The 14,136-nt window shown below is 40.0% G+C and overlaps 1 protein-coding gene and 1 long non-coding RNA gene across 4 annotated transcripts in view; one reads left to right on the plus strand and one right to left on the minus strand.

Moving 5' to 3' along the window:
* Window positions 1-1,177: 1,177 nt before the first annotated feature.
* letm1 (leucine zipper-EF-hand containing transmembrane protein 1) overlaps window positions 1,178-14,136 on the plus strand; it is a 44,285-nt gene continuing 31,326 nt past the window's right edge. For all 3 annotated transcript variants that reach the window (XM_017690452.2, XM_017690453.2, XM_017690454.2), the window contains exons 1-3: window positions 1,178-1,485; window positions 11,236-11,293; window positions 12,086-12,569. In XM_017690452.2, the coding sequence (XP_017545941.1) occupies window positions 1,401-1,485; window positions 11,236-11,293; window positions 12,086-12,569 (627 nt within the window). In that variant the 5' untranslated portion in view covers window positions 1,178-1,400. The remainder of the gene's footprint in view (window positions 1,486-11,235; window positions 11,294-12,085; window positions 12,570-14,136) is intronic.
* Window positions 9,488-13,470, minus strand: LOC108421168. The gene is made up of 3 exons (XR_001857534.2): window positions 13,241-13,470; window positions 10,933-11,052; window positions 9,488-10,464 (listed from the first exon to the last, which is right to left on the minus strand). It is a non-coding gene; the product is annotated as an uncharacterized LOC108421168 (long non-coding RNA).

A 14,136-nucleotide genomic window follows, 5' to 3' on the forward strand; every position in this document is an offset into this window, starting at 1 on the left:
TCATGTTAACTAACTAATGTTAACTAACTAATGTTAAACTTTGTCATTAGGCAGTTGATTCATATCCATTTCATAGTATATTTCAAGTAGCTTTCTTTGCTGTAGCTTTAAGAGGCCTTAAATTCTTCAGACGTTTGGTTCCTATCACCACAACTGTGAACAACTTAGACTCGGTAAGTTTATCTAGAACTAGGCTTGTGGTTTCACACCAAACCACTCTGAATGACTTTGTTTACATCGCAACCCATTAAATATGCAGCCATTTTGAAACATCGGAAATCCCCTCTAAGATGAGTATGTAAGTTAAAAGGTTATCATCCTCAAGCTGCCCAAACTCTCTAGCTACCACCTCAAAGCTAAGAAATAATAAGATAACATGATATGACAGCGAGTGACAGCAGTATTTTAGGCTAGATTTACTACAGGATTGGATCAGATCCATTCTTTTTTCCCTATTATATCTACTCCAGCACATTCAGCTGATAGCAGCCTGATATCTGGTACCAGGCCGGTGGCATCTCTATTAGTAAGACTGAGCGGAGGGTAACACACACCAAAACACGGGTGAGATAGTACAACTGAAACATTCCTCAGTAAACCATGTTTTGGTGAACACTGTTGATAGGGGCGAATCAGAGAAGCTGTGTGGGTCGCCCCCTATACGTTTTTGAACCCGAATGGTGGTTTCGAAGGATGGGAGCGTTCACTTGCTTTGGCGTCCATTTTCTTCACAGGTTTTCAGGGATTTCACGGGACATGGGATTTAACACTCGAGCTGAGGGGAAGCAGGCACAAAAGAAGACAGATATGAATGAAATTAAAACTAAACTCTGAAGCTGGAGGGCGCAGAAAACTAAACAAAGCTGACTGAGGTTTAGCTAGTTGAGTTTGGCCTCTTTAGTTGCATTTTCCGTTCCACATTAAATGCGGCAGCAGTTGCGTCGTGGCGCCAGATAACATTAAGTGCTACACCATTTAAATTGGAAGGAGAAATTAGCCTCGTGTAGCTTTGGACTTGCTGGTTGGCTTATAGGGCCGTTCGAATGAGAACCTGGCAATGTTAGAAGAGCACTTGTATCTTGTTATAAACACCCTGAAATGGCTTCAGTGTCCCTCAGCAGGGCAGACCCCGACAGAGCTCAACACGCCCTCTGCTGGCCGAGCTCCACTCAGAGGAAGGCGGAAGCGAGCGAAGGCCTCCCCAGTTTCCAGTGCTGACTGACTGAGAGCTCATCGGTCGGATCACCGCAGAGGGAGCAAGGACATGGCAGCAGGGATTCGGGACTATGACTTCTGTAGTTAGCTGGTAAACCGTCCATAAGCTGTTGGCAACACTCTACCGGGTCATCGTTCTTGTTAGATTAACGTGGGGCAAACTTGTTCCTCTACACGGGATCACAATGGCTTTAATTTTGTTTTCGAGATCTTGGACTCCGTTGATGAAACCGTCTAACGTCAGATCGTTAAAGAACGAGCTCAGAAAAGGTAACGATCTCCTACGTTGTTTATGTGTTTGTACTACTTGTACCGTCTCCATGTTATTGTTCTGTGTCTGTGGTGACTGTGATAACAGTCTCGGCGTGTTGCCGGTTTGGCCTTGTTATTCTCAAATAGATGGCAAAGCCAGTCTGTCAGTGTGTCAGATGCGGCGAGAGACAACGACGCTAAAGGCAGTAAACCAGCAGGATTCACTTAGTGAACACGAGCTTGGGGCGTTTAATAGGATCAAAACAAACGAACATCCAAAATTTAAAATCTGCGATGCTTCACTGCAGGCCTTTCACGTCATGTATGCGGTTTCCTCCAGACTTATGTTTAAATGTCTTGTGGATCAAATGGAGACGTCTTCTGTCCCGTTAACTTGCACAAGAAAGTTAACAACATAAACACTTAACTGTTAGCTCGGTTAGCTAATGTGAGTTAGGAAGCTTAAGACCTAGACGAGCGGTGAAAAGGGAGGTTTAGCCGACGTGGTTAGCTAACAAGCTAACTTAGTTATGTTCTTTTAGCCGTTGTGAAACTCAAACGTTTCATTAGGTCAATACAGCAGTAACGTTACTGAGCATTTGACATTACTAAATCATGTTAGGGACAGTAAGACGCGTGTTTGGACTGTAGGATAACGTTACCGACAGTGACACGTGTGGTTGTGTTGCTGGGGCTTTAGCTTTTGTATGGTGCTCTGATAACTGTAGTTAGCTCGCGTTAGATGGGTGGGTAATTTCCAGAAAGGGTGGTAGTCCCTGGACTGACGGGCAGTCTGTTGTGTCTACATTGTTGTGTCATTTCCATATGTTTGAAGAAAAATCTACGGAACAGGGCTTCTGTCACATGTACGTGTATTTTTCCATTCTGTCCAGTTCTTCCATTAATTTTCCCCCTTTAGAGCTTTTCATGACTGAAACATGAAGCTTCTCCGAGAGCAGAGCCGTTTACTTTAAGCTTGTTTTCAGAGAAGACACGTGCACATGTGGCACACAGTTCTTTCATTTTACCGTGAGTCATGCTGGCTGCACTGTAATTTAATGAGGTGTTGTATTATTTTAGTCATCCTGCTTTAAGACAAACGAGCTCACTGCTGCCCCATGAACGCTCGAGGTTATTCGAGGACAAGCTCCTCTGCTAGCTCTTGCTACACATGCAGTGACTCTCTCCTCACTTTACAGAACCACCCCCAGGTAGGAGAGATAGCGGTCAACCCCAAGGGCCTGCATCATCCACCTGTGTACCAGCTATGTACACTGAGGATTCTGAATGCAGAAATTAACATGAATTTTGTCATAACATTTTATTATGCTGTTAAGGAATATGTATTTAAGCATTGTCATTGTAGCTAAGTGAGCTACTCATACATGGTAGTAACAGGTCATGATCCCTATGCCAAATGCAATACCGTGTATTTAGGAATCACATGTCACGTTAATGTTTGCTGTTATTTTTTTAATAAGCTAAACGGTTTAGATTGAAATATTATAAGATAGAAACCACGAGGTATTTAACTTTTATTCTTCATTATTCTATGATGTAATCTTTTCAACATTCAGCTTCCTACTAATTGGATGAAACATTGTAATGTTGTGAAGTAGGAGCATCATAGTACAATTATTTTGTACATATATCTTCCACAAATAAGTTTTATATTATTGAAGTCAGTGATTCCAGTCTTTGGATGGTACATTATGTATGTCTGTTTCTCTAAATATGCAAATGGTCAAATTCATGGATTCATCTGGTTCATAAATCATTTTTTCAAGTCTAAGACTACCATCAACATGATAAACAGGACCGTGCAGTGCAGGTTCAGATTCAGTGTTATTCATAGGTGAGGTATGTAGAAGTGTCATGAATGCTTTAAGATGCTTGAAGTGGAATAGCTTGTGCAGACTGAGGCAGAGAGCCTGTCAGTCAGTGTAGGCCTTTTGATGTATCCTTTTGATTGATATGGTGAAGCACCTTGTGATCTTTGCTTGTTGTCCATTCATAGATTTGGGTTTGGATCCTGGTCAGATATTAAACGGATGTAGCAAAAGGGGAATATTCCTATACCGCCTGCTATGACTCCAGATATCTCTCTGTTCAATATGAAGTGGATAAGTGTTGTTTTCTCTAGTTCACTTTATAGAATCTAATACAGCACTTTAGGTGAAAGTGCAGGGTTGATCATACCAGAGAGATTCTGTTTTTACAACAAATGAGACTGTAAGTTAACGGAATTGTGTATTCATAGGTTACGTTCTTTCTTTGTACAACACATTGCAACACATTCTTCTTTCTCATCATCTTTGGTTCAGGTTGTAGAATTGCAGAGTAACTGCTTAGTTGATGCAGCGTTGATCAGCAACTGGAAATCAAGTTTGTTAGGTGCTTGGAATGAGCAGCAGCCTTACAGGAAAAAATGATCATGCTTCTGAGAGCTGCTCATAACAGAACATGTAAAAATATACTAAACACATCATTAACTTGATGTACCTTATGAAAAGTATGTGACTTTTTCACTAATGGGCAATTATCAGTGCGAAAGGCAGTACAGGTTGTGAGAAAAGAATCTACCCACACTCAAGAGCACACAGATATTAACCGTTCTATGGTTTAAGAACATTTCGTGAATCTGAAGTAAAGTTTTTCTTAGGACCCTCAGGAACACATTTAAGAAAAAGCTTTGGAAGATATTGGTGAATTAGGCCCACTGATACTGATAGACGTGGGTTTAGTGTTGTCTCTCTCCTTCTATCTTTCTGCAGACAATGGTCAGGTAGTATTCTTCATGCCATTCTCCATAAAAGTGCCCAAGGGTGCTTTGGAGTGATGCCATATAGAGAAACCACCGTGGTTCACTAAAGCCCTTGTCAGTGGATTCTTTGAAGAATCATATTGGTAAATGAGATGTTCAATGTGAAGAAAGTTCAAAGTGGCCCACATAATGTTCTGTGGCAGAAAAGTTTTTTTTTTCCTGGAGTTATATGTGCAGGCTGAGAACTATTTAAAAATAAGATGTAAGGAATATATGTGTGTACATTAAACCTATTACCTTAAACTGTAGTGAAGCCATTATATTATTATTGGTTGTTGGGGCTATCATGCTATCAAGAACTGTTTTCAGTCTTTTATGGTTGTGGGATGTGATAGATTATTGCTTTATTAACTTGACCATTCAATACAGGCCAGTGTGAGATCATACGTTGTACTTAAAAACAATTTGGAAGGATTTGTAAGTAAATCAAACTAGCTCCTACCTGGCTGTGGTAGCCACATGAACATCCCAAGAATTACTCAAGAAGTCTTTTTTGCTTGGTCATAAACATTGAGCTGCAAATTAGCCTGGTTAATAGCTTGAACACACGAGCAGTAAGATTATCATAGTGTTGAAAGCTTTGTTTTGTCAGGAAATGGGCTTTCTCTGCAGTTTGGCGAGCCTGTTTAAATGTCCCAGCATGGGCCTTGATATTCCATCTGTGCTGGGCAGCATGGCTAGCTGACGCTTGGAGAATCCAAATGAAACTTGACCCCAATTCAAGTACTGGCTCAACAGTTTTACTTAAAGGGAGTTTGAAAGCAAAAATTAAAAAATTCCAAGGCTTGGATTTGGAATGTTATCTTTTGTATGTGTGTTGTTGTTTATATATGTCGTGTTTGTGTTTGCTGAAAAATACTATTGTGCTTACGTTTAGAATCATGTTTACTTGTCTGGGACTGCTTATTGAAATTTAATGCTTTTATGGTACTGACTGAAATAATTAAATACTGCTGAGTGTAAAAAATTCCATATCATATAATACCAAATTTCAGTACCTTAGTTGCCAGTCTTATCAGTTTAAGTGAGCAAGTACACATGTTTGATCCAGTATCGCAGTTGGTGATTAGCTGTCTGAATCACATTCTGTGTGTATGTGCAATGTCAGCACTTGTTGATTAGTCGTGGGTAAGAAAATATACCCAGCAAGTATCACTTAGGAGTCAGTATTAAAGGCATGGTATCAATATTGGTATTAGTATTAAAAATATTGAACGATGCTGAGCCTTAGTGTTGCCAGACCTCAGGCATTATGCTTTATACACCTGGTTTAAGCATGATTGTGGTCAGTAATCATATCAATACATATAATGTGCATTAAAAGTATTGGTTGTAACTTCAAAGTTCAAACCAATGCTGAGTTTGTTGTTTTAAGCAATTACTGACCAACACTTATTAGTTAACTCTACCAATATCTATCTGTAGCTGATTTTGGTTTTGGAGCTGAATATCCCAACAGATTTAAAGCTAGTCAGTGTCTAGAATTTTCCCCTTGTTCTTTGCTCCTATACTGAGCTTCACTGTGTCTCAAAGGAAAGGCCTGGTATATCAGTTTGCATATGTTTGTTTTGCAACATGTAACTGATTTCCAAAGCAGGATCAGAAGCTCTAAATGAAAGGTTTAGGAATCCTGCAAAGATTTGGCCCTGCTCCACTTTTCTGCCCATTTTCTGAACAGGTTGCTTGCTCTGATAAAGTCGATAGCAGTGAGACTGCAACAAAACAAGTCACATTTAGAAACATGAGATTTCACATGAGAGCACAGCACCTATATTGTTTTACACATGTGGGACTTGCAGTGCTCCCAGTACCTGAATCCCAGTGCTCATTTTTTGCACCTGTGTTCCTTTGGTGCCTTGTTTGAGCTTCTAACTGGTCCATCATAATCAAGCTACACTTTGCTTTTCAATTTTAATGATGCTGTGAAGCCAACACACATACCTAAACAATGCTTTTAGGACATGTTGTTAGGACACAGCCTTTTTAAAAAGATTCTCAGACACTGGATAATATGCACTCTTTATTTCCTTTCACATCTATATAGATTGTGTGTGTGTGTGTGTGTGTGTGTGTGTGTGTGTGTGTTACTGTACTATCATATGTAAACTGAATGAAACAGAATATTACAGTGTTTCCCACAAGTCTGAAACAAACCTGGGGTGGAGCACTGAGGGGGACATGGGAGAGGTTAGTTGAGTATATGAATGTCTGGAATTAACATTGTAGTAATAATAATAAAACAAAGACTGAATAAATGAAGACCTCTTTAAAATGAGGGTTTATGTCATATAAATGGGAACAGGGGAAAAGAGTGACTATGAAATATCTGCTTTTTGGAAATTATTCTAATGTGAAAAAATGGGACATAATATAATTGAGTGACCATCAATTAAATTATTATGGAAAATAAATGTTACCTCACTAAGTATTTTTTGAAAATTCTTAAAATACTATGTATATAAGCAGATGTGTTGGAATATACATTTACATTTACAGGATTTATCAGACGCTCTCATCCAGAGCGGCTTACGCTTCTGTCTATCTATCTTAGCTCTGCAGTTTAGGGGTGTGCAGGATTGCATCTCAAGCCCACTGGCTTAATAGGCTTTTAATGAAATTTGCTGTCACTGGAAACCTAAAGACTTGGTTTCTATGGCAACAGGGTGCAGCAGTGGGAGCAGCTCTTCATCACAGAGCTGAGCCAGACAGAGTGTTTGTGTCTACACAAATATTTTGGGCTGTTTTGTATTGTTCATTCAACAGTGCCGTTGTCTTGAGGACTAAGACACGGCACCAGATTACTAAGTGCTGTTTGAGATCGATCAGTTTTTCCTTGGGAGCTTCTGTAATGTAATCTGTTAGACATTTGACTGGCTGATGTGCTCAGGATAAAGTGTCTCTGTAATTTCCCCAAATTACCACAGATACCCCAGACGGAAGTGCAATAGCCTGGATATTCACACTGGTGACGTGACAGCATAGCTGCAAAAAGAAACCAAAAGCACACAAATGTTAGCGTACATTTGGCCTGAACTGTCTCGAGTCACACTTCGCTTTAACAATATTTACCTTTTGGTTTTCAGGTTTTGCTGTGTGTGTGTGTATATATACATTTTTTTTGGAGTTGCAGATATGTACTAGATTCAAATCACAAATTCCCCGGTTAAAACTGGTCCAGCTCAAGTAGTTTTAGGAGTCAGGCCAGACCTTTCTTTAAGAAGGTGAGGCCAAACGCAATGTAACCGAGTAGATTTAACCTGAGTACACTTGGTTGCAGTTGTCTTACAGAGCCACATTCAGAAAGAGAGGGAAAGGAGGTAAAGAAGGAAATAAGTCCTGCAGGACCTGATGACTTCCTGGCAAGCACAGGATTAGGCTACAGGTCCTGGCACAAGGCCAAGGGTCTCGCATACAGTGCTGTGCAGTGCAAGGAGAGCGAGAATGTCCTAAGAGACTAATTAAGACTTTAGGTCATCACTGGATTAGGCTGCTTCAGGAGAACTAGACCAAAGGTCTTGCAGATAGCAGACCTTGCAGGGGGAGAGGACGGAGGGTTGAGGACAGATTACAGCATGGCTTCTACTGGTCTGTAATCTGAAGGTGGATGAACTGTGGGGACATTGAGTGAACGCCTTGTCTACAGCATATAATAGGTTCAGGCTCCTTCCGGAAACCAAGATGACTATTTAAAACATACAAGCTCAAATAGGAACTGGACCTGATTCTGAATTCAGTGTTTTAAAATTCCACTGAAATTTTAACATATTGCTGTTGTCTGGTCAAAACCATTTCCAAAATGTCAACTTTACAGGAGGAGGAAAAACATACTTTACTTTTAATGTAATTCTTAATGTGAACCAGATGTTTTTCCAAGTAATTTTGGGTCATTTCTATTGGTCCATTCATCATGAATTTTACACAAAATATGTATTACCACGAGTATTTTCAAATTATGTTAAAATGTTTTGTTCTGTCAGCAGTGATATATAATGTACATGTATAGCAGATGAGAAGATGGAGTATCAATAAATAGCATGAAACGGGTCTAATTTGACTGATAAATATCTACACATTACTGATTCTGATGACACAGGAAGAGGAAAATGTAAGGGTGTGGTTAGACAGGACAAGATGACAGTGTTAACGATGTGGAAATGGTATGACCTTGGGTTTGGTGAGGAAATCAGTAACACTTTTAGCCCAGTTGTCCTTTTCTCAGTTTCTCTGACCATGTCCAGAATTACCAATCAGCAACAACACCAGGAAATTTGTCACCATTAATCTCTTTCCAAAACATTTTTAAACCCATGACTTAGGTATTTGGGCAGGTATTTGTGATGTACAGTCTTCAAAAATAAATATTCCAAAAGGCTAAAGGGTTCTTCAGAGCAATGCCATAAAAGAGTCTTGCAGTGGATGGTTCTTTAAACAGTGTTTGGAAGGGCTGGAACTAATGAGGACCAGTTTGAGAAGCTCTACTTTTAAAGGCCTATTTATTTAATTGAGATGTGTGAGTGGGAAGAACCTTTAAAGAATTTCTGCAGCATGTAAACATTGTAGGCCAATCAAAGTTTTTTTCTTCTTCTTTTCTTAGACCTGTATGTCCAAGTTGAGAACCTTTTAGGAACGTCTATATTTAAGAGTGTCCTCTTAATGGGAGTTCTCAGTCAGGGATGGAAAGACAGACCTTAGCTCATCCATTCATCTTAAAACAAGTGGAGAATGATAGTTTTACAGCAGAGGTCACTTGTCTGAGTGGGCTTTGAAGCAGAGCTGTATTTTACAATATACAGTTATAAGCAAAAGTTTTAACACCCTGGTCAAATTACATGTTTTTCTTGCTTTTCTAAGTGGAAATAGACTCATTTGTGTTCTACAGGGAGGGAACTTAAATATGACATTTTCTGCACATTTTGTCTATTTACCTTTTCCCCTTAATATGTGAAATTCAATAAATAATAATTGTTCATAAAAATATGCAGAGATGTGTTCTCTGTAGCAGATGTATTTTTGATATTTTCCCTTAAAAAACAAACAAGACATGTAATTTGACCAGGAACGACCAAACTTGCGTATCACTGGAGTAGCACTAAGGTTATGTGGCAGGATAGTGAAGCATTTAACTATAAAGAAATTAAATCATACAAAAATGACCTGACATACTGTATACAGTTTGCTTTTATTATGCAGAGAAAGGTAAATGTGTGTTCATGCAGCTATTTTGGTAATAAAAACAGACATTCTGGAGTAGCTGGTCACTCTTGTTACAGACCTGGCATACCAATGTGCTGATGTCCTCCTGTGTGTATTTGCTGATATGACTTTCTTGGAATCACTCTATAAACTCTGTATTGTTGATGGCACATTTGAGTTAAGAGGAAAGATTATGAACTGTATTCTGAATTGCAGCTTTATGACAGATGTATAGGTCTCAGTTGTATTAATTGCTGTGACAGCTGTCAATGAGTGCATGTCCACAAATGACTTGCATGTACATCATGTGCAGGCACACAGCACAACTCACACCTCACGCTCTCTTTCCTGGCATGGAGTAAATGCTGAATCATTGAAAGTCCGCAGCTGATCGGGGGGCTCTGCAATGAATGCACTGAAAGTCACTCCTGGCATACGTTTAGCAGAGAACCTGCCGGTCAGAGCGGACTGTCATAATCACTCTTTACTTATGCAGTTAATAAATGTACATGGATATTGACCATATTCAGTCCTTGGACATATGTGGGTTCTGTCACAATGTCTGTTAAACTACATGTGCCACTTTTAAATCTTATTGACCTAATGTGACCTGACAGAATGACATAACCTACAGCACTGAATCATAGTTCAGGAAACGCCAGAGAAGTGGAGGCTTCCTTTGCTATGATTAATGTAATACACCTTTAAACAAACCTTAAAACACCTTTCCCTTAGTGGCTTTGTTGCTGTCCTATGTCGATATTAGAGTAGTAGGGATCTGGATCAGAAATGCCACAAGCAGAACATCCCAGAAGCAGTCAGTGGTGCTCCATTAATCCACTGCTCCACAGCCCAATACCCAATTGCATTGTGCCCTTAGGCTCCTCCTGAGTGTCCCGTCCTGTTGTCAGTGTTTTCTGTGGAGATTATACAAGCTGTGTGTTCAGCAGTGTTTCCTGGATTTTGTCTCTTCACTGGACCTTAACAAAGAAAAATATAGGTTTGTGTTCAGGTGTTCACAGTAAAAAGACTTTTTTGATGATTCACTGGTTGTTAAATGTGCTGTGAACATGTTTAATGGCTATTATTGACTCATTTTAACAAGCTTTGTTTGGCTTTAGAAGTGGGTTCAACCAAAATGAAGCTGCCATATATGCTTGCTTCAAAACTACAAAACGTCTGGTACAGCAATGATCTTAATATTTAGACTACAAATGCGTGTGAATTATGGTTCAGTGTACCAGGCTTCATTGTGCAGTAGAGTGAATGTCCACCATGGGTGCCCTGTTTGCTGGTATTTGTATGGGTAGCTGCTATTTTTCCATGGCATTGGGTGCTTCAGAGAAGTCCATTCTGTCACTGCTGACTCATGTGGAGGATCATTATCACCAAGATAAATGTGGTTAGTGGTCAGTGCTGAATACAGGCAAAAGAAAATGAGAAAATACCTCTCTTGGATCACAGGCAGGTGAAATGTGGCAATTTCTTTTGTTTCAGTGTACATTGAGAATACTTGTTCTTGTATATCTGAACCCCTGCTGGTGGGTCGGTGAACCCTAGAAGGATGCCTGTAACATAGTGAAAACCAAAATCAATACCTGACCATGGAAATAGTCAGCTAAAAGACACAGATGATCTTGCATACTATCAGTACCAAGAAACTATTTAAAGTTCATGTGCCTGGATTAATCGTACCGCTGTATTTTTAAGTAATATTTGAGTGATATTATTGTCTCTGTTATTTGTTTCAGGAAACCTAACAGAAGGAGCCTGCTTCAGTTGTACTGCACTAAGGCTAGCTGCAAACAGGTAACCTAAAAAAAATGTAGTAAGGAGGCTCGATGATGACAGAATCATAGTAGTATCAGCAGATATTCACTGACTTATTTATGACTTTATTGATTTATGATTTATGACATTTATTGATCAACGGAGGAACAGAATGTTTAGTCTATGTAGGGCTGTTGTGCTAAAACTACAGTTTTAATTATTTTACTGCGTTTTGTAGTGCTCTACAAATAAGCTTTACAGTTGTCTGCAATGCATATAGGTACCGCATATAAGTACATGAAAATATTGGATATTGGCATAGGCCCACAATACCCATATCCCTACCACTTAGCCTCTATCAGGATTCTCCTCATTAACCAGAACTGTTTAATTTGAAAGAAACACCTCAGTTAAACAAATTCCACCTACCCCAAGTGTGGTTGATTAGCCACTACATGCTTTGTGTCTGAAGTTTGCTTCTCTATTTCTGTACTGGAGCTATGAGGCTAATGTAGTTTACGGGTGATAACTGCATGTGTAAATCTTCAAACATTTGTCTCAAACATTGTGTAGTTAAGTAATCTCAAATAGTCCTGCTTGTGTTTTTTTCTGGCACTGTTACATTCTGTTATTCAGAAAAAAGTACAGACAAAATTCAGGCTTCGACCGACATGACAGAATATCTGATATAACTTATGCTGTAATTAATAGTAGTTAGAAAATCAAGTTTGCTTAAAGATTTTGGATTTATAGTTCCTCATCAAAAGATGCCACAGTTTGAGTGTTTGAAAGCAGAGAAATAAATGCTGATGTCTGTTTGTCTCTCTTCAGTCCTGACATTCTCAGAGGCACTTCAGCCACTCAAACGTTTCCTCTCAGGAAGCTACTGTATCCTGACCACACATCTGTCCGTCACCGCTCCCCAGCTACTTCATCTCATCTTTACTGTGCCATCCTGATACCTGACAGCCTGCCAGGCCACGCTTATTCCACCTCTCATCCTACAATATCCCAGCTGTACACCACGCCGGTACGGTGGGTGCACACCACAGGCTGTCTCCACGATGACTCGAAGGTGGAGCGCTCATTGCGATCACTGAAAGACCGGAATAAAAAGCTGGAGGAGGGGGGACCAGTTTACAGTCCAACGGTGGATGCAGAGCCTGTGCGCAGAACACTACGGCAGCGTGTGGTTGATGAAATCAAGCACTACTACCACGGCTTCCGCCTGCTGTGGATAGACACTACCATCGCAGGGCGCATGCTGTGGAGAGTGTTGAATGGACATGCGCTGTCTCGCCGAGAAAGAAGACAGGTATATACACACATGCAGCAACCAGCACTGCCCGTGTTCTGGGATAACAAATGTGTCCATAAGTGCGTAAAAATGTAGTATCTTCTAGCTAAAACTTGGCATCCTGTTTCTGCCATGTCACTGTCCCGTATATTTAACTCCATGTAATGTAATTAAGTCCTGTAGAGCAGATGGATGCCAAAGAGTATTTGGGGTAACCAGGATAGGCCTGGTTTAATCCAAACCCTGTAAATCCTGACTGGATCGCTTCTCCTGATTAATGACTTAAATTGGCGTCATGCAGAGTCTCTATATAATGGTCATTTAGGTGGTACTTGAGGCACGCTGTCCTGGAGAGAGGCGATTTGATAGACTCACTGTTTAAGCTCAGGAGACAGACAAGACTCATCAGGCACATCTAACAGACAGGAATGGTCTTTGACTTGTTTGAGTTAAAGTCAGCATTAAGGGCGTAGTTCAAGTCAAGGTTGGGTTTAAGTATATATAGAGGGTGAGTCAAAAGTCATAGGACATCGTTTTATTTTTCTATGCTGTCACAAGCCCCCGCCATGCGGTGCTAAAGGTGGTGTTGCGAATTTTCTCATACATAATTTGTTTGAGATGACCCTAGAGATAAGTCAATAATAAAATAAAAAATAAAATAAATCAGTGTCCTGTGACTTTTGACTCACCCTGTAGATCCATGTATTACTTTTGAGAAGTTTCCTCTCAATCTGTCCTTTTCCCTCTCTCTCTTCTTACTGTACCGCCATAGCACTTTTCTCCATGTCTTTTTATCTCCCGGTCTTTCTTAGTCTCTTACTTTTCCTGGCTAATGATTGAACAGTCAGCAGAGAAGGTCTATGGACAGACTGTACTGAGCTGAAGCATATGTGTCTGCTGGCCAGCGGCCCAGTGTCTATTGTGGTAATGTGATATCCCTCTGAGAGCTGCAGGGCTTCTGACAGAGGTGAAAGGGAGGTTAAGGCCAGACTTAAAAAGAAACTAGCATGCACCAAATTAGACCTGAGAGATAAGTGTAAATCACTTATTTTTCCTCTTAAAAAAATAACATGTAGAGATCATGTAACAAGTATTCCCTCACAACTTATCTAGGTTTTGTATTGTTGGAATTATCTGAACTTCTGCAGAAATGGTTCTTAAAATATGACTTCAGTCTTATTTAGCCAACAGCACACAGCTAAATACAATAAGTAGCGTTTTGCATTGAAACAATGGTTTCAACAATCTTGAGTTCACAGGGTTTCTTTCTCAGTGTAATGCTAGATTGTTAACATAGCACTAATGTCTGACTGTCTCAGTCTCTCCGACAGGCACATGACTCACTGCGTGTGGTGTTACATTCCAGTTAGATCTCTACTCAGTTCATATTTAAATATACATGCAGCCCCACCTCTTTTTTCAGTAATCACTGATTACTGACTGGAAAGTGAAGCATGGCCAGATTTGGATGGACACCACTGATAGGTTACTAAATAGTTTGAGTCTGAGGCCAAAGTTGTCCCTGATGTCCTTCCAGCAACATGGACCTGTTGCATACACCTTCGATTAAAGTCCTTTCATTAGC

Source organism: Pygocentrus nattereri, chromosome 5, assembly GCF_015220715.1.
Source record: "Pygocentrus nattereri isolate fPygNat1 chromosome 5, fPygNat1.pri, whole genome shotgun sequence".
NCBI classification, from domain to species: Eukaryota; Metazoa; Chordata; class Actinopteri; order Characiformes; family Serrasalmidae; genus Pygocentrus; species Pygocentrus nattereri.